The sequence below is a fragment of the Rhinoraja longicauda genome, chromosome 40, assembly GCF_053455715.1.
Source record: "Rhinoraja longicauda isolate Sanriku21f chromosome 40, sRhiLon1.1, whole genome shotgun sequence".
Classification (NCBI taxonomy): domain Eukaryota; kingdom Metazoa; phylum Chordata; class Chondrichthyes; order Rajiformes; family Arhynchobatidae; genus Rhinoraja; species Rhinoraja longicauda.
In genome coordinates this window covers 2,537,336-2,563,273 of record NC_135992.1, presented here as the reverse complement: position 1 = coordinate 2,563,273, position 25,938 = coordinate 2,537,336, and the positions used below count along the sequence as shown (strand labels likewise).

At 48.0% G+C, this 25,938-nt stretch overlaps 2 protein-coding genes across 2 annotated transcripts in view; one reads left to right on the top strand and one right to left on the bottom strand.

The window, feature by feature from the left end:
* LOC144611303 (putative ATP-dependent RNA helicase DDX17) overlaps positions 1–4,259 on the top strand; it is a 32,519-nt gene extending 28,260 nt beyond the window's left edge. Inside the window, exon 13 of the mRNA XM_078430343.1 lies at positions 597–4,259. Coding sequence (XP_078286469.1) covers positions 597–1,234 — 638 coding nt within the window. The 3' untranslated portion in view covers positions 1,235–4,259. The remainder of the gene's footprint in view (positions 1–596) is intronic.
* A 398-nt stretch (positions 4,260–4,657) lies between these two features.
* Positions 4,658–25,938, bottom strand: part of LOC144611372 (ER lumen protein-retaining receptor 3-like) — a 24,625-nt gene continuing 3,344 nt past the window's right edge. The window contains 5 exon segments of the mRNA XM_078430444.1: positions 4,658–6,222; positions 8,655–8,907; positions 17,912–18,070; positions 24,165–24,212; positions 24,214–24,265. Coding sequence (XP_078286570.1) covers positions 6,182–6,222; positions 8,655–8,907; positions 17,912–18,070; positions 24,165–24,212; positions 24,214–24,265 — 553 coding nt within the window. The 3' untranslated portion in view covers positions 4,658–6,181.

Here is a 25,938-nt window from a genome sequence, read left to right as displayed (position 1 = left end):
CTCTATTAAATTCCATTAATTTCCCTATAACAGGTCCTCGAGATCTGGCGACGTATTTGTAATTCTTTTCTGTGCTTTTTCCAGCTTAATGGCAATTTTCCTGCAGCAGGGTGACTGCGCTAAAACACAATAGCCCACGTGCGGCCCCCGCACTTTACAACTATTACACAACATCCCAACTTCTAGACTCATTTACCTCGTGTTAAGCGCCCTGTCCACCTCTGACACAACTTTAATGCAACTGTGTACGTACACCTGCAACACTTTGTTCTATCCCACACCTCAGTGCCCTACTGTTCACTGTGAAAGTCTTGCCCTGAATTGACTTCCCAAAATGCGACACCTCACACTTATCTGACACATTCCTTTTGTCAGAGGTAAATATTGATCACTTTTATCAGGAGATAGTTTTTTGTGTGTGAGAATGAGCTGGCTGGAGGAGAGATGAGTTTTATAGTAAGGGTAGAAGGTTTATGCATGGTCGGTTCTATTTAAAGCAGAAAAAGACAGCAGTTAAGATTCAGGGTGATTTTGTGCTGTGTCATTCATTGTACAGCTTCACTTGTAAGTATTAAACTGAACCTTTCCCTCTTTAGGAGGCCGTTCCCGTTATCGGCCCGCTGGATCCAATCCTAACACCATGTACAGAGATGATCGAGACAGAAGCCGCAGCCGATCTTTTCGAGACCTCGATGGGGACCGCAGAGATAGGGCAGATGGTGGGAGCAGGTTTGGGGGGCAGAGAGAATCCCGTGATGCTACAGGTACATTGAGTAAGCCAGGTTTCCGGGCTCCACAAACTGGCAGTTTTGGAAGTGCCATTTTTGGGCAACAGTCAATCCAGTACCCAAACTTTACCCAGAGTGGGCTGTATGGGACCACTAACCAGAGTGTGTACGGGGTTGCGTCTCAGACTGCATTTGGAAAAACAGCTGCATTCCCAACTGCAAGCCCAGGAGGTGCTTTTGGAGCATCCGGGTTTGGCACAGCTGCTGCCCAAGCTGTGGCTTACGCCTCGAATAACTTCACTGCTACAACCTCTGCCAGTGGAGGGCGGGCCCCGCAGACAGCAGCACAGTTCCGGCAGAATGGATTGGCACAACAGCCACAGCCCCTGCTATCTCAGACGTATCAACCGGGCACCTCGTTGTTGAGTTTTATGTCCCAGGGGACCTACCAGTACACACCACCACCCCCACCACCTCCCCCAACACAGGCGGCAACTCGAAAATAAACTTGCTTTTCTAAAATTTACCTTTGTTCCCCCGTTTATAAAGATCTAGGCATCAATTCCATTTTCTACTGAAACAGTAAAACTTTAAAAATAGGATAATTATACAGTTGCATCCACTTTGACTTTGTTGTCACAAATAGTGTGCTGGACTAGCAAACCTTGTGACACTGATCCACCCGTCAGAAGTTTACCGAAGTCCACCATAATCTTACTAATAATGTGGTCCGCAAATCATGGCACAGCACCAGCCTGCTGCCCACGCCGTGAATCAGTGACGGATCAGTGGATGACTGCTTGACCCCTCTGAACCTAGTGAGTGAACAAGCTCTTTGGTGCTCTGGGTTCAACCATTCTCCAGAACTATTTAAAAATCATCTTATCTTTAAAAAACAAGGTAGGTTTTGTCTCTCCGTTCATAAGGCATAATTCTATCGGCATGTTAATGATTCCTGTAATTCAGACAATCTGAAGCGTGAGGTTCAGACTTAGCCCTTATTCTCATTGTGACAACAGAAATTTCAAATGAAAATACGATTATTGTTCTCGTGTGACAAGAGGAAAACATATTTTTCAGTTTTTGCATAATCCATTAAAAATTTCATGGTGTCACTTTCATTTTGGGTCTCTTACCGTGGCAATAGTTAAGTGTATTTAAATTCTATAATAGCTGCTCTTGTCACCTGTGGAAAAAAACTAAAATTCACAAAAACGTATTTGGGTTCAATATTTGTACATTTTGCAAAGCATTAGCATCAGGAATAATGTCACCGAGGCTGTAAAATTGTCCAATCTGTCGGGGTAGGGAAGGCTGGAAGTGGGGGAGAGATGAACTGAGTGTTGACCTGAAGGTTATTGCTCCCAGTTTGATTTGGTTGAAATAAGAAATGATGCTGTCAGTTAATGCCAGGGTAGATGCCGAATCTGGCCCCAGGGTATTTTCATGAGAAGTCCCAATGTCTGCCATTTGTGTTGTACAATAGCAGGCAATGGACAAATGGAAATAGCAACTCAATAAAAATAATCAAAAAAGATTCCAACAGGCGACAATTAACTGACTCTCCCACCCTATCACAGTCCCCAAACAATGTCTGAATAAACTCAAAGATGCTTGAGTTATTTCAGGTATAAAGTCAGAAGATGAGCTAGCACCTGTCGGGTGAGGAGATAACATTTTATGCCGGTGATCTAGGTTATTTTTAGGTTTCTTTATTAAGTGAATAACTATGTTGTATTAATATTCCATCGTGGAAGCAGAGAGGTCTCAGGTTCTATTAGATTCTAAATTGATTTCCAATTGCTTTAAATTATTGATGACCGAAAATACTGGAACTGTTACTCAAAAGCCTGTCATGGTCCCCTGCCTGTTTGTTACTCTCGCTCCATTACCCAAGAACAGATTTGCTTGAGAGCAATCCTTCGTCAGGTACTAAGGCTAACTAATATTTTGCAGAATTGGGATCAATCTGATATCTCAGACCACCATTTTTTGAGTAATTTTTCCATATTTAGTAGCAGTGGCTTGTTCCTGTTGCATTAATGTTCAAGTTAATTTGACCATTTTTTTCTCTTGTATAATTGGCCCATTTTTAGTTATGTTCTAGCCATTCATGCTACTGAGATTTTTTCCCCCCAAATGTTTGAATGCTGGATGTTTCGTTAAAGGTAGGTGTTCATAAATGAGCTCATTTAAAATCCATTCACTTTTTTGAGGCATTATAATGAAGATATTGTGGCTGATTTTAATTTTTAAATAATCTTTTGAAAGTTCTAATAGAAGTAGGGTTAAGATTGTACGGCAAAGCTTCAGAATTACTTTCCTAGAGTCCTTCATAGGTCCAAATTCACTATCACCATTAGTAAATCGTAATAAAACGATGCAATGAAATTTGACCTGGAAAACGGAAATTTAATACTCTGGGCTATAATGTTACGTTCTGTAGCCACGTTGCAAAATGATAACTTACTGGCTCGTGTGCACATTACTCTGCTTTCAGTTAGCATAATTCCTGCAAAAGACTTGAATGCTGCATTTTGATTGCTGTGAAGCTGGTTTTCATGTATGTAAATGTGTTGATACACTTGTTAGCATATCTACCAATGTGGCTGTCTGATGGGCAAGGGGTTCAGTTCTTGAAATGTGCCTTTTGCCTATTGGTGACATCAGCCAATTACCACACAGAGATAGTATAGCTTTGCAAACTTTAGTTTTGGTACTGGCTGCTGCAGCATCAATCCTTTTACCTGCGCTTACCCTGTGGGGATTTTGAAGGCATGTCTTCAGGCAGCTAGGCTCCAGTCTATTCTCCCCCAAGTAGATTGTCGGCACAACTACCCGTTTTTCAAAGCAAATGGTGGGTCACACGGTGAGTTGTTTCCATCTCCCACATTCCTTATTGCTGCTGCACCTTCTAAGCAAGCTGCAAAGCACACCTTTTCATAACACCAGCATCTTTGAATTCTGGTTGTTCCAGATTATTTTGCTCACTCTGGATGTTACTGTGTGCAATTTTGTTGCAGCTTGTGGAATTTGACATGAGTAAGATTGTGCTACAGCCAAGTCCCATTCATAATCATTTTGTCAGTTGTTGAATTACTTTATCAATTGGTAACATTATACTCAGTAGAATATAGAGCCATGGGACTGAGGCAGTAGGTTCTGGGGGTAATAAGGACTATTCACCTTCTCTATGCTTAAAAACTACTCTGATGAGGTCTCCTCCACCCCACCCCCTAAATTGCAGAATTCAACGGTGCCACAGATGACGTTGATGTTATTGACAATTTACTCCGAGTCATTGAAACTAACAGTTTAAAATTTCTCTCTGGGATTTGATGAGACCCAACCTATGACTGTTCTTAAACTCTAGGAATCCTGCAGCTGGTGAAGCATCTCAGCAATTTAGGCAAGCAGTGTTTCACCTTGTGAAGTTGTACCCTGTGTCAGTCTTATTAATGTGCTATTTTGATACTGTACTGGTTTTCCTGTATTTTGCAATTCCAGTAATAAAGAGATTTACCAAAGGAATGGCTGCTTTTTCCTGTAATTTCTCTCCCATAGTTTCCTACTAGGCAAACACATCAGAATATATATCAACGCACTTTGGGGTTCAAAGTAAATAGTCCATTGAGCAACAAATATTAATTCACACAGAAATGGTGTGCCTAAAATATATCTACCCCCTCCCTCATGATAATCCCACATTACCCTTCCCCTTAACTCGTTTATTAACTTCCATGCCACCACTCCTTCCCTTTGCTTCAGTCTTTGCTACCACTGTCGGTGTGGATTTTGCTGAGGGATGGAAACTGATGGCCTAACATAACACGACTGATACTACTGATGTGTTTAGGAGCATCAAGAGATGTAGTTATCAATCACTGACACTATCAGTATAAAAACTTGATGGAAACATTTCAGGCAGTTACAGTGATGGTTATATTAATGCTTTTACAAAGTAATAATACACATACAAAGTATTAAGCACTTGACAGACAAGGCAGAGATGCCTGGGTGCTGCTCTGATCCCAGTTAGCTTCACTTGAACCATGTAAACATCATGTCGTAAACCTGACTCCAGCCAAACCAGGCAACACCCATGTGGAGGGTGGTCCTGTCCTGCACCCCAGGAATAGTGTCTTCTGCCTTGGTGGTGAGTGTCGCTGATGAATATTTTAAACTAAAACATAATTGTTAAATGTGATCTAGGCAAATTGCTTCTTGGGTTGAGATTTGAGTGAGCATGTTGATCATAAGGTAGACACAAAATGCTAGAGCAACTCAGCGGGACAGGCAGCATCTCTGGAGAGAAGGAATAGGTGACGTTTCGGGTCGAGACCCTTCAGAGTTGTTCGATTTAAACCAGCATCTACAGTTCTTTCCTACATATGCTGATCATAAGAATGTACTGTACAATGTGGAATAAATTAGGCCATTCAAAACACAAGACAATGGTCAATTTCATGTTAAAGACTAGTTTAGAGATACAGCACAGAAACAAGCCCTTCGGCCCACTGAGTCTGCACCGACCAGCAATCCCTGCATATTAACACTATTTTACACACACTAGGGACGATTTTACATTTATACAAAGCCGATTAATCTACAAATCTGTACGTCTTTGGAGTGTGGGAGGAAACAGAAGATCTCTGAGAAAACCCACACGGTCAAGGGAAGAGCGTACAAACTCCGTACAGACAACACCCGTAGTCAGGATCAAACCTGGGTCTGGCGCTGTAAGGCAGTAACTCTACTGCTGCGCCACCGTGCCACCCTGGTTGATTGGAATAAAATATTCCTCTGCAGAGATCTTTGTTCTGTGTAAATAATCCAATTACTCCTATAATTTTCACCAGGTGTAATTCAGATGTTTAAAATGCTCACTTCCCCTTTGGCTATTTTTGCCAAGATGACCTGAGGGAGTGTGCTGTGCTCTAAGTAACTAGTAAAAAATATGCTCTCTTTAATATAAATGGCCTGTGCTTAGGCTCAAAACCCACTGCAAGGGACATCATGGGTCTCACAGATAGAAGGTAAATTTGACCATTGTATGTAAAGATTTGCAATTGTCGGGTAGGAAGAGCTCAGATTCAAATGGCAATGGATTGGAAAGTAAGGGGCTTCAGTGAGAGAGATGGAGTGTTATTTTTGTAGATTAAGCTGAAGATAGACACAAAATGCTGGAGTAACTCAGCGGGACAGGCAGCATCTCTGGAGAGATGGAATGGGTGACGTTTCAGCTCGAGACCCTTCAGATTAGATTAAGCTCACAGGTTGACAGTTGTACTATTTACATGGTTGAAGATTAATGCCATCATGAGCACCCATACATTCTTCTTGCAATCTCTGCTCATGATATTTAAACTCCATTTCGTTAATAGCCATTTCCCATCTTCCACTTGTACATGTGCACTGTGGTGTGTCACTGGCCTTGGTAAGTGATGCTGGTCTCATACAGGTAAGGGAAGACTCAAGCTCTTTCCTTTCAGCACTGAAAAATATTGGGGAAAAAATCATCAGTAAGAAACTCGATCAGCACACCAAAGCACAGACTACAACCAGATGAAACCCAAACCACCCCATCCCCGGGCACTTTCCCCTGCAACCGCAGGAGATGCAACACCTGTCCCTTTACCTCCCCCCTCAACTCCATCCAAGGACCCAAACAGTCTTTCCAGGTGAGACAGAGGTTCACCTGCACCCCCTCCAACCTCATCTATTGCATCTGCTGTTCTAGATGTCAACTTTACTTTGGCGAAACCAAACGCAGGCTCGGCGATCGCTTTGTTCAACACCTTCGCTCAGTCCGCCTTAACCAACTTGATCTCCCGGTGGCTGAGCACTTCAACTTCCCACTCCCAGTCTGACCTTTCTGTCATGGGCCCCCTCCAGTGGCATAGTGAGGCCCACCGGAAATTGGAGGAACAGCACCTCATATTTCGCCTGGGCAGCTTGCAGCCCAGCGGTATAAACATTGACTTCTCCAACTTTAGATAGTTCCTCTGTCCCTCTCTTCCTTTCCCAGTTCTCCCTCTATCTTCCTGTCTCCAACTATATCCTTCCTTTGTCCCGCCCCCCTGACATCAGTCTGAAGAAGGGTGTCGACCCGAAACGTCACCCATTCCTTCTCTCCTGAGATGCTGCCTGACCTGCTGAGTTACTCCAGCACTTTGTGAATAAATATCTTCGATTTGTACCAGCATCTGCAGTTATTTTCTTACACTACCTGAAGAAATACAGAGATATTTGCACCCACCCAGAGTTCACACATCATTTGGCAGTTACTCAAACTGCTTCATCCAAGCCACTGGAACAAATTACTGCAAAGGATTTAACAATTCAACTTTGCAGATCAGTTGGTCATCTTTATTGCAAAGGATGGAAGTTAAAATATCCCATTAAAGCCTCAGTTGCTATAATGCAGCTTTGCCCAACTTACAGGAGTCTTCAATCTTTTGCTGCTTCTACCACTGTGCGCTGATGTGCGCTTATCTTTGGAACGATTTAATCTTTAATCATCATGACCACTGCATCTCCATCCCTCCACTAATTTCCTCACTGCCAACAAAGTCGTGGGAATGTGCATTGAATTGGAAAAGCTGTCAACAACGTTAGAGTCATAGAGTCCTACAGCACAGAAAGAGGCCCTTCGGCCCATCGTGTCCGTGCCGCCCGTTACCAAACACAGTCTAATTTTAATCCCATTTTCCCGCATTTGGACCGTAGCCCTGAATGTTGTAGCATTTCAAGTGCCCATCCAAATGCCTCTTAAACGTTGTGAGTGTTCCCGCCTCCACCACCACCCCAGGCAGTGAGTTCCAGACTCCAACCACCCTCTGGGTGAAAAAGTTCTTTCTCACATCCCCCCGAAACCTCCCTCCCCTTACCCTGTATCTATGTCCCCTCGTTGTTGAACCTTCCACCAGTGGAAGAAGTTCCCCGCCATCTACCTTATCTATGCCCCTCATGATCTTGTACACCTCGATCATGTCCCCTCTCAGCCTTCTCTGCTCCAGGGAAAACAACCCCAGTCTGCTCAGTCTCTCCTCATAGCCGAGGCCCTTCATCCCTGGCAGCATCCTGGTGAATCTCCTCTGCACCCTCTCCAAAGCTATCACATCCTTTCTATAATGTGGTGACCAGAACTGTACACATAAAACAGATCCTGCTATGTCATTGATTAGTGTGGGTGTCAGGGGTTATGCGGAGAAGGGGGGAGAGATAGATCAGCCATGATTGAATGGTGGAGTAGACTTGATGGGCCGAATGGCCTAATTCTTCTCCTATCACTTATGACATACCCTGCTCTGCATTTTTTGCTCCCTTTTAATTTTTATTTTACAAACCCACTTCTCACAATTTAAAACCGCACCTCAAGGTTATATGAACCGTTGTGAATATTGGAAAAGGCAGCACCAGCCACCCCTGCACTAAATTTTACATTTGTACACTTTAACTGGGGTCACTCAGAGAAAGAGGGGATCTTACAGAAATATATAACATTTATATATTTTCTATGTATAAAATATATTAAAATTATAAAAGGACTGGACAAGCTAGATGCAGGAATAATGTTCCCAGTGTTGGGGGAGTCCAGAACCAGGGGCCACAGTCTAAGAATAAAGGGGAGGCCATTTAAAACTGAGATGAGAAAAAACCTTCACCCAGAGAGTTGAGAATTTGTGGAATTCTCTGCCACAGAGGGCAGTGGAGGCCAATTCACTGGATGAATTTAAAAGAGAGTTAGACAGAGCTCTAGGGGCTGGCGGAATCAAGGGGTATGGGGAGAAGGCAGGCACGGGTTACTGATTGTGGATGATCAGCCATGATCACAATGAATGGCAGTGCTGGCTTGAAGGGCCGAATGGCCTCCTGCTTTCTCCTACTTTCTATGTTAATATCTGGAGGGGTAGAGGTGCCTACCTTTGGTGATGTAGAGGTAGAAGAAGTCGCAGTAGAAGATGGTTTGTACAGCACCAGACACCACTGCAATCTGATCAAAGAACCCTTCGGTCTGGTAACGCCAGATCCAGTTGGCGAGATACAGTGCCCGGTACACTCCCAGAAAGAACAGGTAGTGAGAGGTTATCGTCTCTGCTGCACCAGTCTTGGTGATCATGAAGAGCTGGGGCAGTATAGCAACCGATTCCAGGTAAATGGAGAATGTCCAAAATACCTGAAAAATAAAAGACAAGATGGGACATTAGACAATAGGTGCAGGAGGAGGCCATTCGGCCCTTCGAGCCTGTACGCACCGCCATTCAATGTGATCATGGCTGATCATTCTCAATCAGTACCCCGTTCCTGCCTTCTCCCCATACCCCCTGACTCCGCTATCCTTAAGAGCTCTATCCAGCTCTCTCTTGAATGCATTCAGAGAATTGGCCTCCACAGCCTTCTGAGGCAGAGAATTCCACAGATTTACAACTCTCTGACTGAAAAAGTTTTTCCTCATCTCCGTTCTAAATGGCCTACCCCTTATTCTTAAACAGTGGCCCCTTGTTCTGGACTCCCCCAACATTGGGAACATGTTTCCTGCCTCTAACCTGTCCAACCTCTTAATAATCTTATACGTTTCGATAAGATCTCCTCTCATCCTTCTAAATTCCAGTGTATACAAGTTTAGTCGATCCAGTCTTGGGAAATATACACTTGTGCCTTTTACCCTGAAACATAGAAAATAGGTGCAGGAGGAGGCCATTCAGCCCTTCGAGCCAGCACCGCCATTCATTGTGATCAATGGCTGATCGTCCCCAATCAGTAACCCGTGCCTGCCTTCTCCCCATATCCCTTGATTCCACTAGCCCCTAATCATAAAGAACCTCTCATCGGAGAGAATGTCAAGGAGAGTGAGAGTGAAACAGCTGAAAGCAAATTCATCCACAATAGTCTGACGGAAAAGATGCAGCAAAGGATTAACAAGCCAAATGAATGCAGGGAGTATAGAAGCCAGATGTAATGCTGGTCAGGCCGCATTTGTACAGTGAGCAAATTTGGGGCCCATATCTGAGGAAGGATTTGCTGGCTCTGGAGAGGGTCCAGAGGAGGTTTACAAGAATGATTCCAGGAATGAGTGGGTTGGCACATGATCAGCGTTTGTCGGCACTGGGCCTGTACTCGCTGGAGTTTGGAAGGTTGAGGGGGGACCTCATTGAAACATACAGAATAACATAAGGCATAGATAGAGTGGATGTGGAGAGGATGTTTCAGAATTAAAGGGCACTCTTTTAGAAAGGAGGTGAGGAGGAACTTCTTTAATCAGAGGGTAATTAATCTGTGGAACTCATTGCCACAGAGGGCTGTGGAGGCCAAGTCAGCAAATATTTATAAGGCAGAGATAGACAAATTCTTGATTAGAACTAGTGTTAATGGTTATGGGGAGAAGGCAGGAAAATGGGATTAGGAGGCAGAGATCAGCCATGATTGAATGGCGGAGTGGACTCGATGGGCCGAATGGCCTAATTCTACTCCTATAACTTGTGAAGTCATGTTCATAGAACTTTGGTAGGCTGCACTTGGAGCATTGCATGCAGTACTGATTCTCCCATTGCAGGACGTATGGAGGCCTTGAGAAGATGCAGAAGGGGGTTCACCATAATGATGCCTGCATTAGAGGTGGTTAACTATTAGATGAGGTTGGACAAAGCTGGGTTAGTTTCAGTGGAATTTCAGAGGATGAGGGGAAATCTGATAGAGGGATATAAAATTATGAGAGACAAAAGTTAGTGGTTTTGCAGATAGTGAAGATGGATGTGAACGATTGCAGCAGGATCTGGATCGATTGGCCAGGTGGGCGGAGGAATGGTTGATGGAATTTAATACAGAGAAGTGTGAGGTGTTACATTTTGGGACGTCGAACAAGGGCAGGACCTACACAGTAAATGGTAGGCCTCTGGGTAGTGTTGTAGAGCAGAGGGATCTAGGAGTGCAGGTGCATGGTTCCTTGAAGGTCGAGTCACAGGTAGATAAGGTGGTCAAAAAGGCTTTTGGCACTTTGGCCTTCATCAGTCAGAGTATTGAGGATAGAAGTTGGGAGGTCATGTTGCAGTTGTATAAGACATTGCGAGATCGCATTTAGAGTATTGTGTTCAGTTCTGGGCACCATGTTATAGGAAAGATATTGTCAAGCTTGAAAGGGTTCAGAAAAGATTTATGAGGATGTTGCCAGGACTAGAGGGTGTGAGCTATTGAGAGAGTTTGAATAGGCTGGGTCTCTATTCCATGGAGCGCAGGAGGATGAGGGGTGATCTTATAGAGGTGTACAAAATCAAGAGGGGAATAGATCGGGTAGATGCACAGAATCTCTTGCCCAGAGTAGGGGAATCAAGGACCAGAGGACATAGGTTCAAGGTGAAGGGGAAAAGATTCAATAGGAATCCAAAGGGTAACATTTTCACACAAAGGGTGTATGGAACAAGCTGCCAGAGGAGGTAGTTGAGGCTGGGACTATCCTATCGTTTAAGAAACAGTTAGGTACATGGATAGGACAGGTTTGGAGGGATATGGACCAAGCGCAGGCAAGTGGGACGAGTGTACCTGGGACATTGTTGGCCAGTGTGGGCAAGTTGGGCCGAAGGGCCTGTTTCCACACTGTATCACTCTATGACATAGATAGGGTAGGCAGAACCTTTCTCCCAGAGTGGAAATGTCAAAGAGCAGAGGAGGAAAGAGGGGTAGAGGTTTAAGGAGATTCTTTGCACAGAGAGTGGTCGGTGCCTGGAACAAGTTTCCAGGGGTGGTTGTTGAGGCTGATATGATAGTGGTGTTGAAGAGGTTTTTAGATCGGAACATGGATATGTAGGGGGGCAGTTTGCGGCCCGGTGGTATGAACGTTGACTTCTCCAACTTCAGATAGCTCCTCTGTCCCTCCCTTCCCCTCCTCCTTCCCAGATCTCCCTCTATCTTCCTGTCTCCACCTATATCCTTCCTTTGTCCCACCCCCGACATCAGTCTGAAGAAGGGTCTCGACCCGAAACGTCACCCATTCCTTCTCTCCCAAGATGCTGCCTGACCTGCTGAGTTACTCCAGCATTTTGTGAATAAATGGATATGTAGGGGTTGGAGCATGTTCAGGCAGAAGAGGTATAAGAAAATAACTGCAGATGCTGGTACAAATCGATGGTATTTATTCACAAAATGCTGGAGTAACTCAGCAGGTCAGGCAGCATCTCGGAAGAGAAGGAATGGGTGACGTTTCGGGTCGAGACCCTTCTTCAGACTGATGTCAGGGGGGCGGGACAAAGGAAGGATATAGGTGGAGACAGGAAGATAGAGGGAGAACTGGAAAGAGGAGGGGAAGAGAGGGACAGAGGAACTATCTAAAGTTGGAGAAGTCGATGTTCATATCACTGGGCTGCAAGCTGCCCAAGCGAAATATGAGGTGCTGTTCCTCCAATTTCCGGTGGGCCTCACTATGGCACTGGAGGAGGCCCATGACAGAAAGGTCAGACTGGGAGTGGGAGGGGGAGTTGAAGTGCTCAGCCACCGGGAGATCAGTTTTGTTAATGCGGACCGAGCGCAGGTGTTCAGCGAAGCGATCGCCGAGCCTGCGCTTGGTTTCGCTGATGTAAATAAGTTGACATCTAGAGCAGCGGATGCAATAGATGAGGTTGGAGGAGGTGCAGGTGAACCTTTGTCTCACCTGGAAAGACTGTTTGGGTCCTTGGATGGAGTTGAGGGGGGAGGCAGAAGAGGGTTTAGTTTAGGCAGGTGTGTTTGGCACAGGCACTGTGGACTTAAGGACCTGTCCCTGTGCTGTACTGTTCAAAGAATGGAGAATTCAGAGAAACTGGAGGAATTTGGGAGGTGGTGGGGGGCAATGGCTGGCAGAGAGACAGTCAAGATGCTAACCCTCCTCTGTCCTCACAGCTCCAAAGTATTAAAGATTTGGATGCCGCTTTGACTAACCAAATGTGAGATGATGGATTAACAATGAGTGTACGGTATGTGGGTGGTGGAAATGGAGTGAAAGAAAAATAACCTGCAGATGCGGAAAATCTAAAACAAAATCTGAAAATGGTGCAAATACTGAGCAGGAAGATCTCAGCGGATGATTCTGTTTCCCATCCCACAGGTGTAGAAAGATAGAAACATAGAAAATAGGTGCAGGAGGAGGCCATTTGGCCCTTCGAGCCAGCACCGCCATTCATTGTGATCATGGCTGATCATCCACAATCAGTAACCCGTGCCTGCCTTCTCCCCATACCCCTTGATTCCACTAGCCCCTAGAGCTCTATCTAACTCTCTTTTAAATTCATCCAGTGAATTGGCCTCCACTGCCCTCTGTGGCAGAGAATTCCACAAATTCACAACTCTCTGGGTGAAAAAGTTTTTTCTCACCTCAGTTTTAAATGGCCTCCCCTTTATTCTTAGACTGTGTGGCCCCTGGTTCTGGACTCCCCCAACATTGGGAACATTTTTCCTACAACCTGGCCTGCCTCTTGACCTGACCTACTGAGTATTTCCAGCATTTTTTATGGTTTTACTTGGGGCATTGGAGTTAGTGCGGTGAAATCAGAAGGAATGCAGAATTCAGAACCTTCTGAGCTGGTTGGTTGCCATTTAGATCATGAAGGCACGGTGGCGCAGCGGTAGAGTTGCTGCCTTACAGCGAATGCAGCGCCAGAGTCCCGGGTTCGATCCTGACTACGGGCGCTGTCTGTACGGAGTTTGTACGTTCTCCCCGTGACCTGCGTGGGTTTTCTCTGAGATCTTCGGTTTCCTCCCGCACTCCAAAGACGTACAGGTTTGTAGATTAATTGGCTTGGTCTAAGTGTAAAATGTTCCTAGTGTGTGTAGGATAGTGTTAATGTGCGGGGATCGCTGGGCGGCACGGACCCGGTGGGCCGAAGGGCCTGTTTCCACTCTGTATCTCTAAACAAAACTAAAGCAAAGTGGTGGGTAGAAGTGGCTCGGTATGGAGTAGATTGCAGGCAGAATTTGTGGAAGGCAAGCGCATGATGGGCTGGACAGGAGACATCAACATAATTAGGTCTGGGGAATGTAAGATAAAAAGTATCAAAAGATCCTTCAGTTGAGATAAGGTAGGGTTGATTAGATGACAAGTGCTCTTGGCAATGAAAGAACAAAATTAAGAAATCCAACACAGAATAGAAAGGATGAACGATTGAAAAATGGGATTGATGGTGTGAGCCTTGATGTTACATTGGGCCCAAAGGTGACAACTTTGAGTCTCCTCATGATTAGCTGGATGAAAAGTCACTTTAAAAATGAAGGATATAGCCACTTTTGGTCTCCTAATTTGAGGAAGGACATTCTTGCTATTGAGGGAGTGCAGCGTAGGTTCACCAGGTTAATTCCCGGGATGGCGGGACTGACATATGATATAACAAAGAATGGATCGACTGGGCTTGTATTCACTGGAATTTAGAAGGAATCTTATAGAAACATATAAAAAATTTAAGGGATTGGACAGGCTAGATGCAGGAAAAATGTTCCCCATGTTGGGGGAGTCCAGAAGCAGGGGTCACACAGTTTAAGAATAAGGGGTAGGCCATTTAGGACTGAGATGAGGAAAAACATTTTCAGTCAGAGAGTTGTGAATTTGTGGAATTCTCTGCTACAGAAGGCAGTGGAGGCCAATTCACTGGATGTATTTAAGATTTAATAGTTAGATTTAGCTCTTAGGGCTAATGGAATCAAGGGATATGGGGAGAAAGCAGGAACGGGGTACTGATTTTGGATGATCAGCCAAGATCATATTGAATGCTGGCTCGAAGGGCCGAGTGGCCTCCTCCTGCACCTATTGTCTATGTTTCCAAAAGGCTAGAGGACAGGGACATCATTGCTTAACTTCATAAAGGTTCCCTACAATCCCACAGTCATCCTTCCACTGAAGCATCACTGTGTGTACATCAGGAACCTCGCTCACAGTCAGAATTCCTTCATTACTTCCATTTGACTGTGCAAACTTAAAAGTTTGATGTTTGTGGAATAGTACCTGGCACCAGGGATGACAACTGGATTAGGTCAGATTTTGTAAAGAATTGTGTCGTTGTAGATCGGACCAGTTGTAAAGTAGACAAGGTGCAGACAGAGAAAATATATGATCTAGACTATTATTAACTCGAGCATACCTGGCAGCTCCAAATGAACCATTCTACATTTCCTTGGATCAACGTCTGCTTTGATCTGTCGTTTTCACACCTTACCCCTCCTTATCTCTAGTTTCCCTCCCTCTTGACTCTCAATCTGAAGAAGGGTCTCCAGCCGAAACAACACCCATTCCTTCTCTCCAGAGATGCTGCCTGTCCCGCTGAGTTACTCCATCATTTTTCGTCTTATCTTCAGTGTAAACCAGCACCTGCAGTTCCTTCTTACACTGCAATAAACACTACTGGCCTTAAGCACAAAGTCATTGGGAAGGTGCTCTGGGGAACAATGGCCACCATTGTTACCGAACCAGCAGTTCAACATTCACTACTGTAGCTGTGGAATTAAACCACAGATTCATTATTTAAGTAATTAGAGTCATAGACTGATACAGTGTGGAAACAGGCTCTTCGGCCCAACTTGCCAACATGTCCCAGCTACACTAGTCCCACCTGCCTGCATTTGGTCCATATCCCTCTGAACCTGTCCCATCCATTTATATGTCTAACTGTTTCATAAATCTTGGGATAGTCCCAGCCTCAACTACCTCCTCTGGCAGCTTGTTCCATACACCCTCTGTGTAAATAGGTTACCCCTCAGATTCCTATTAAATCTTTTCCCCTTCACCTTAAACCGATGTCCTCTGGTCCTTGATTCACCTACTCTGGGCAAGAGACTCTGTGCATCTACCCGATCTGTTCCTCTCATGATTTTGTACACCTCTATAAGATCTCCCCTCATCCTCCTGCGTCCCAAGGAATAGAGACCCAGCCTACTCAACCTCTCCCTATAGCTAACACCCTCTAGTCCTGGCAACATCCTCGTAAATCTTCTCTGAACCCTTTTCAGCTTGATAACGTCTTTCCTAAAACATGGTGCCCAGAACTGAACACAATACACAATAAATGCGGCCTCACCAACTTCTTATACAACTGCAACATGACCTCCTAATGTCTATAATATTCTGACCGATGAAGGCCAATGTGCCAAACGCCCTTTTGACCACCAAATTGATTTCAAAGCTAGTCTCAGTATATGTGTTCATGAAACTACCAGATTGTTATAAAAGTCCATCTGGGTGACTGGAGGTTGAAAGTCCACTGAAGCAACATTTCATTCGCCATTACAAGTATCGTACGACTATTGTACCAGTTCAGGAGAACGACCAAAGGCATCAAATTCAGACCAAGACCGATCGCTCACTCCCTGGTTGACACCCCCACACCCTCTCCCTGACCACCACCCACACCCTCTCCCTGACCAACACCCACCACCCACTCCCTGACCAACACCCACCACCCTCTCCCTGACAACTACCCACCACCCTCTCCCAGACCAACATCCACCACCCACTCCCTGACCAACATCCATACTGACCATCACCCACCACCTCTCCCCGACCAACACCCACCACCCACTCTCTGACCAACACCTTCCACCCACTCTCTGACCAACACCCTCCACCCTCTCCCTGACCACCACCCACCACCCTCTCCCTGGCCATCACCATTCAATCATGGCTGATCTATCTTTCCCTCTTAATCCCATTCTCCTGCCTTCTCCCCATAACCCGTGACTCCCGTACTAATCAATAATCTGTCAATATCTGCCTTAAAGACATCTATTGACTTGGCCTCCAAAGACTTCTGTGGCAATTAATTCCACAGATTCACCACCCTCTGACTAAAGAATTTTCTCCTCATCTCCTTCCTAAAGGAACGTCCTTTAATTCTGAGGCTGTGCCCTCTGGTCCTAGACTCTCCCACTACTGGAAACATCCTCTCCACATCCACTCTATCCAGGCATCTATAGGAAAGATGTTGTCAAGCTGTAAAGGGTGCAGAGAAGATTTACGAGGATTGTTGCCAGGGTTCGAGGGCCTGAGCTACAGGGAGAGGTTGAGCAGGCTGGGACTCTATTCCTTGGAGCGCAGGAGGATGAGGGGTGATCCTACAGAGGTGTCCAAAATCATGAGCGGAATAGATCAGGTAGATGCACAGAGACTCTTGCCCAGAGTAGGGGAATCGAGAACCTTCAGTTTAAGGTGAAGGGGAAAAGATTTAATGGGAACCTGAGAAGTAACTTTTTCACACAGAGGGTGGTGATGTATGGAACAAGCTGCCAGAGGAGGTAGCTGAGGCATGTACTCTCACAACGTTTAAGAAATATTCAAACAGGTACATGGATAGGACAGGTTTGGAGGGATATGGACCAAGCGCAGGCAAGTGGGACTAGTGTAGCTGGGACATTGTTGGCCAGTGTAGGAGAGTTGGGCCGAAGGGCCTGTTTCCACACTGCATCACTCTATGAAGGGCCTGTTTCCACACTGTGTCACTCTATGAAGGGCTTGTTTCCACACTGTGTCACTCTATGAAGGGCTTGTTTCCACACTGTGTCACTCTATGAAGGGCTTGTTTCCACACTGTGTCACTCTATGAAGGCCCTGTTTCCACACTGTGTCACTCTATGAAGGGCTGAAGGCCCTGTTTCCACACTGTGTCACTCTATGAAGGCCCTGTTTCCACACTGTGTCACTCTATGAAGGCCCTGTTTCCACACTGTGTCACTCTATGAAGGGCCTGTTTCCACACTGTATCACTCTGTGATTCTATGAAGGCCCTGTTTCCACACTGTATCACTCTATGAAGGGCCTGTTTCCACACTGTATCATTCTATGAAGGCCCTGTTTCCACACTGTATCACTCTATGAAGGGCCTGTTTCCACACTGTATCATTCTATGAAGGGCTTGTTTCCACACTGTATCACTCTGTGATTCTATGAAGGCCCTGTTTCCACACTGTATCACTCTATGAAGGGCCTGTTTCCACACTGTGTCATTCTATGAAGGCCCTGTTTCCACACTGTATCACTCTATGAAGGGCCTGTTTCCACACTGTATCATTCTATGAAGGGCCTGTTTCCACACTGTATCACTCTGTGATTCTATGAAGGCCCTGTTTCCACACTGTGTCACTCTATGAAGGGCCTGTTTCCACACTGTACCACCCTGTGACTCTACGAGGGGCAAGGGCGGTGGGCCGGCGTAGACGGGGGGAGCTGCCCTCACCTCCAGGGGAGCCATGTCGTGGTTCACCAGGAAGGACAACCCTGCCACGGGGACCAGGATAAACTCCACCCGGAAGGTGTCGTTGTCCCGGTCGAAGGTTGAACTGTACTTCATGTAGATCATGTAGATGGTGATGTAGGCGCTGAGCAGGAAGATAACCTGGAAAACAAGTGGTCACACAAGTGGTTTAGAGATGCCGTGCGTAACCAGGCCCTACGGCCCATCGAGTCCGTGCTGTCCAGCGATCGCTAGTACACTAGCACCAGCCCACACAAACCAGGGACGATTTACAAATTTTACTGAAGGCAATTAACCTACAAACCTTTACTTCTTTGTAATGTGGGAGGAACCCGGGGCACCTGGAGAAAACCCACGTGGTCACGGGGAGAAACTCCGTACAGACAGCACCCGTAGTCGGGATCGAACCCGGGTCTCTGGCGCTATAAGGCAGCAACTCTACCGCTGCGCCACCGCGCCTCCCCTCAATGATGCCCTGGCTGGTGGAGTTACTGTCAGGTGAGATCAATAGCTTAGGGTTCCCAAATAGTTTGGCTCATCCAGGTCTGGGTGCTAGAGTAGCAAGTCAGGGTGTCAGGGGTTTATGGGGAGAAGGCAGGAGGGTGGGGTTAGGAGGGAGAGATAGATCAGCCATGATTGAATGAAGGAGTAGACGTGATGGGCCGAATGGCCTCATTCTCCTCCTATGTAAGAAAATAACTGCAGATGCTGGTACAAATCGAAGGTATTTATTCACAAAATGCTGGAGTAACTCAGCAGGTCAGGCAGCATCTCAGGAGAGAAGGAATGGGTGAGGTTTCGGGTCGAGACCCTTCTTCAGTCTGAAGAAACATCGCCCATTCCTTCCCTCCTGAGATGCTGCCTGACCTGCTGAGATACTCCAGCATTCTGTGAATAAACACCTTCGAATTCTACTCCTATCGCCTATCTCTCAACCAAGTTGGGTAGTTGAGAGCAGACCAGGTGAAGAGTGAAGAGAGTTTAGTTGTCGTATGTACCAACCACAGAACAATTACATTCATACTTACATTGCTCCAGCATAGCATTACTGTGCAAGCAACACACGCAGGTGAAATATAATAAATAATACCCATAAATTAATAACCATAAAACTACTGCAAAAACCAAAGTCCTTCGTGCAACCAAAGAGAGCTCATAGTTCATCGTTGTGTTCAGGAGCCTGTTGGTCGTTGGGATGAAACTATTCTTGAACTTGGATGTCCCGGCTTTCAGGCTCCTGAACCTTCTTCCAAACGGTGGGAGTGAGATGAGACCGTGGTCACGGGCCTTTGATGAAGGTGACTGCCATTTTGGGGCAGCGCCTCCTGTAGATTGGCAGACAGAGAGGCTCGTCGGTCAGTCGGTCAGTCGGTCGGTGTAACTGGAGACGTGGGGTACGAGGGGCAAGGGCCGGGAGGAGGGTGAACCTAGAGGGGTAACGCCCCCAGCACCTTCACGGTCAGCTACAGGAGACACCCCAGGACACATAGATGGCCGGGCGAGGAGAGGAGAGGAGAGGAGAGGAGAGGAGAGGAGAGGAGAGGAGAGGAGAGGAGAGGAGAGGAGAGGAGAGGAGAGGAGAGGAGAGGAGAGGAGAGGAGAGGAGAGGAGGGGGAGTGAAGGAGAGGAGGGGAGAGGAGAGGGAACGTTTGGGATAGTTTGTGGGAACTGCTCCAGTACATCGAGCGAGCGGGCTGACCGGATTTTGGACTTTGAACAACGGCAGCAAACATGGTGGTGCCCACGTGTGTAATATATTAGGAGTGCAGGTGCATGGTTCCTTGAAGGTTGAGTCACAGGTAGATAAGGCTTTTGGCACATTGGCCTTCATCAGTCAGACGCTGAGTATAGAAGCTGGGAGGTCATGTTGCAGTTGTATAAGATGTTGGTGAGACTGCATTTAGAGCATTGTGTTCAGCTCTGGGCACCATGTTATAGGAAAGATGTTGTGAAACTGGAAATGATACAGAGATTCACGCGGATGTTGCCAGGACTAGAGGGTGTGAGCTACAGGGAGAGGTTGAGCAGGCTGGGACTCTTTTCCTTGGATTGCAGGAGGATGAGGGGAGATCTTATAGAGGTGTACAAAATCATGAGAGGAATAGATCATGTAGATGCACAGAATTGGGAAATCGAGGACCAGAGGACAGAGGTTCAAGGTGAAGGGGAAAAGATTTAATAGGAATCTGAGGGGCAACTATTTCACACAAAGGGTGGTGGGTGTATGAAACAAGCTGCCAGAGGAGGTAGTTGAGGCTGGGACTATCCCAACGTTTAAGAAACAGTTAGACAGGTACATGGAACAGGATAGATTTAGAAGGATATGGACCAAGCGCAGACAAGTGGGACTAGTGTAGCTGGGACATGTTGGCCGGTGTGGGTAAGTTGGGCCGAAGGGCCTGTTTCCATACTATCAGTCTGTGAAGGGCCTGTTTCCACACTGTATCACTATGTGACTCTGTGCATAAAGGATTTCACTGTGCATAGACACAAAATGCTGGAGTAACTCTGTGGGTCGGGCAGCATCTCTGGAGAAAAGGAATAGGTGACATTTCGGGTCGAGACCCTTCAGCAGGTTCTGTGCAGCTGCATTAGTGACAAATAAAGTAGCATTGACCCATGACAATAGACAATAGACAATAGGTGCAGGAGGAGGCCATTCGGCCCTTCGAGCCAGCACCGCCATTCAATGTGATCATGGCTGATCATTCTCAATCAGTACCCCGTTCCTGCCTTCTCCCCATACCCCCTGACTCCGCTATCCTTAAGAGCTCTATCTAGCTCTCTCTTGAATGCATTCAGAGAATTGGCCTCCACTCCCTTCTGAGGCAGAGAATTCCACAGATTCACAACTCTCTGACTGAAAAAGTTTTTCCTCATCTCAGTTCTAAATGGCCTACCCCTTATTCTTAAACTGTGGCCCCTGGTTCTGGACTCCCCCAACATTGGGAACATGTTTCCTGCCTCTAACGTGTCCAACCCCTTAATAATCTTATACGTTTCGATAAGATCCCCTCTCATCCTTCTAAATTCCAGTGTATACAAGCCCAGTCGCTCCAGTCTTTCAACATACGACAGTCTCGCCATTGACTGGGAGATGGCAGCGGGATCCAAGTCCACACTGAGTTCCTGAGACAACTATGGGGATGTTTAGTTTAGAGATACAGCGTGGAAACAGGCCCTTCGGCCCACCGAGTCCGCACTGACCAGCACACCATATAACATATAACCATATAACAATTACAGCACGGAAACAGGCCCGCTCGGCCCTACCAGTCCACGCCGAACACTTTCTCCGACCTAGTCCCATCTACCTGCTCTCAGACCTTAACCCTCCAATCCCCTCCCATCCATATACCTATCCAATTTACTCTTAAATAATAAAATCGAGCCAGCCTCCACCACTTCCACCGGAAGCCCATTCCATACAGCCACCACCCTCTGAGTAAAGAAGTTACCCCTCATGTTACCCCTAAACTTTTGTCCCTTAATTCTGAAGTTATGCCCCCTTGTTTGAATCTTCCCCACTCTCAAAGGGAAAAGCCTACCCACGTCAACTCTGTCCGTCCCTCTTAAAATTTAAAAAAACCTCTATCAAGTCCCCCCTCAACCTTCTACGCTCCAAAGAATAAAGACCCAACCTGTTCAACCTCTCTCTGTAGCTTAAGTGCTGAAACCCAGGCAACATTCTAGTAAATCTCCTCTGTACTCTCTCTATTTTGTTGACATCCTTCCTATAATTTGGCGACCAGAACTGCACACCATACTCCAGATTCGGCCTCACCAATGCCCTGTACAATTTTAACATTACATCCCAACTTCTATACTCGATGCTCTGATTTATAAAGGCAAGCATACCAAACGCCTTCTTCACCACCCTATCCACATGAGATTCCACCTTCAGGGAACAATGCACAGTTATTCCCAGATCCCTCTGTTCCACTGCATTCCTCAATTCCCTACCATTTACCCTATACGTCCTATTTTGATTTGTCCTACCAAAATGCAGCACCTCACACTTATCAGCATTAAACTCCATCTGCCATCTTTCAGCCCACCCTTCCAAAAGGCCCAAGTCTCTCTGTAGACTTTGAAAATCCACTTCATTATTAACTACTCCACCTATCTTAGTATCATCTGCATATTTACTAATCCAATTTGCCACACCATCATCCAGATCATTGATGTAAATGACAAACAACAGTGGACCCAACACAGATCCTTGGGGTACTCCACTAGACACTGGCCTCCAACCTGACATACAGTTGTCAACCATTACCCCTCTGGTATCTCCCATTCAGCCATTGTTGAATCCATCTTGCAACCTCACTATTAATACCCAACGATTTAACCTTCTTAATCAACCTTCCATGTGGAACCTTGTCAAATGCCTTACTGAAGTCCATATAGACAACATCCACAGCCTTGCCCTTATCAATTTCCCTGGTAACCTCTTCAAAAAAATCAAGAAGATTAGCCAAACATGACCTTCCAGGCACAAATCCATGTTGACTGTTCCTAATCAGGCCTTGTTTATCCATATGTTTATATATATTGTCCCTAAGTATCTTTTCCATTAATTTTCCCACCACAGACATCAAACTAATAGGTCTATAATTGCTAGGTTTACTTTTAGAACCTTTTTTAAACAAGGGCACAACATGCGCAATGCGCCAATCTTCCGGCACCATCCCCGTTTCTAATGACGTTTGAAATATTTCCGTCATAGCCCCTGCTATTTCTGCACTAACTTCCCTCAACATCCCTCAATCCACGTTCACTATCTACACACAGCATAGACAAGTTATCATTTTTACCAAAGCCAATGAACCTGCAAACGTGTACGAGAGGGAGGAAACCGGAGAAACCCCACGTGGTCATGGGGAGAACGTACAAACTCGGTACGGACAGCTCCCGTGGTCAGGATCAAACCCAGGGCTCTGGCGCTGTGAGGTGACAACTCTGTGTCACCTGGGCCAGCTCACTGGACAAGATGCAACGATCTGCTCAAACCCTCTCTGGCATGGGTGGAATGTAGGACACAGAGTGCTGGAGTAACTCAGCGGGTCAGGCAGCATCTGTGGAGAACATGGATAGGTGACGTTTCACAGAGTGCTGGAGTAACTCAGTGGGTCAGGCAGCATCTGTGGGGAACATGGATAGGTGACGTTTAGAGTTGGGACCTAGGGACTAGTGGAGTCAAGGGGTATGGGGAGAAGGCAGGCACGGGTTACTGATTGTGGATGATCAGCCACGATCACAATGAATGGCGGTGCTGGCTCGAAGGGCTGAATGGTCTCCTCCTGCACCTATTGTCTATGTTTCTATGACCCTACTTCAGTTTGATTGTGTGGGGGGAAGGAAGCTGGAATGTGTGTGTGTGTTGGTGGGGGGGGATAGATTCTCCCCCATCTGTAATCTTTTGCCTTCTTTTCACCTTTAGCCTTTGTCACTCTCTCCACCCATCTGCCAATCGTCACCTGTATCCACCTATCACTTGCCAGGTTCCGTCATCTGCAGTTCCTTGTGCCTTAACGTGGGAAAAGGCAGGAATCTGGAGAGCCAGTGGTGAGAGGAACAATCACCCTGCCCATGTTGGACTGGCCAGCGACTGACAAACAGTGTGGCCTCCTCTGCCAGTGAACTGGTAACACACCCACACACACACACACACACCCACACCCACACACACACACACACACACACACCCACACACACACACACACACACACACACCCACACCCACACACACCCACACACACACACACACCCAACACCACACACACACACACACCCCACACACACACACACACACACACACACACACACACCCACACACACACACACACACACACACACACACACACACACACACACACACACACACACACACACACACCCACACACACACCCACACACACACACACACCACACACACACACACACACACCCACACACACACAGCCCACACACCCACACCCACTTTTACACACACACCCACACCCACTTTTACACACACACACACACCCACGCACACACACACACCCCACACACACCCACGCACACACACACACACACACCCACACACACACACCCCCACACCCACTTTTACACACACACACACACACACACACACACACACACACACACACACACACCCCCATCGCCTCCACAAGTGTGCCACAGCCCCAGTGTCACCGCGATGCGTTTGTCTAGCCGCCCCACTCCTCCGTACCTTCATGATGGTGTTGTACACGGAGATAAACGAGGTGAACAGATCCAGGGTAGCGGGTGGTGAACACTAACGCAAAGAGGAGCTGACTCTTCCAGAGATTCCTGCAGCACAAGGACCGACAGCAGATCAGGCACGTCCCACCCCCACCGACCCCCCAACCCCCCCATGTCCCACCCCCACCGACCCCCCCAACCCCCCACACGTCCCACCCCCCTGACCCCCTCCCCACCCCCCACGTCCCACCCCCCACCGACCCCCCCAACCCCCCCATGTCCCATCCCCCCTGACTCCCCCAACCCCCCCCACGTCCCAACCCCCCCACGTCCCACCCCCCTGACTCACCAACCCCCCCCCCCCACGTCCCACCCCCCCCGACCCCCTCCCCCAACCCCCCCATGTCCCACCCCCCCCTCCCTCAACCCCCCCACGTCACACCCCCACCGACCCCCCCATGTCCCCACCCCCCACGTCCCACCCCCGACTCCCCCAACCTCCCCCCACGTCCCACCCACACCGACCCCCCCCCCCAACCCCCCCATGTCTCACCCCCCCGACCCCCCTCCCCCAACCCCCCCCACGTCCCACCCCCCTGAGCCCCTCCCCACCCCTGACCCCCTCCCCACGTCCCACCCCCCCAACCCCCTCCCCACGGTCCCAGCATCCCACGTGCCACCCCCCCTGACCCCCTCCCCACCCCTGACCCCCTCCCACGTCCCACCCCCCAACCCCCTCCCCACGTCCCAGCATCCCACGTCCCACCCCCCCCTGACCCCCTCCCCACCCCTGACCCCCTCCCCATGTCCTCACCCCCCTGCCCCCTCCCCACCCCTGACCCCCTCCCCACGTCCCACCCCCCTGATCCCCTCCCCACCCCTGACCCCCTCCCCACGTCCCACCCCACCCAACCCCCTCCCCACATCCCATCCCCCACGTCCTCACCCTCCCTGACCCCCTCCCCACCCCTGACCCCCTCCCCACGTCTCACCCCCCCTGACCCCAACCCCCCCACCCTCATTCCCCTCCACTCTCCCTCGGACATTTTCCCCTTCACTCTTCCTATTCCTATTCCTGCTCCTCTCCCCCTCCCTCCCTCCCTCTCCCCCTCCCTCCCTCCCTCCCTCCCTCCCTCCCTCCCTCCCTCCCTCCCTCCCTCCCTCCCTCCCTCCCTCCCTCCCTCCCTCCTCCCTCCCTCCCTCCCTCCCTCTCCCCCTCCCTCCCTCCCTCTCTCCTTCCCTCACTCTGTCATTCTCACTTCCCTTCACTCCTCCTTTCCTCATTTTATCTTTCTCTCCCTCTTCCCAATCCTCTCTCCCCAGTTCTCACTTTCCCTGTCATTTCCAACTCTCACCCCCCTCTGCCTTTCCCTCTCCCTCTCTCTCCCCCCTTTAATCTCTCTAACCTCTCCCCTCCCTCTCCCCCCCCTCTCTCTCCTCTCTTGCCTCTCCCCCTCTCCCCTCACCCCCCTCTCTCTTCTCTCCCCCTCTCTCCCCCCTCTCTCCCCTCTCTCCCCCCTCTCCCCTCTCTCCCCATCCCCCTCTCTCCCCCTCTCTCCCCCTCTCTCCCCCTCTCTCGCCCCTCTCCCCCTCTCCCCCTCTCCCTCCCCTCTCCCCCTGTCTCCCCCCTGTCTCCCCCTCTCTCTCCTCTCTTGCCTCTCTCGCCTCTCCCTCTCTCCCCCTCTCTCCCCCTCCCCCCCTCTCCCCCCTCTCCCCCCTCTCTCCCCCCCCTCTCCCCCTCTCTCCCCTCTCTCCCCCTCTCCCCCCCTCTCTCCCCCCCC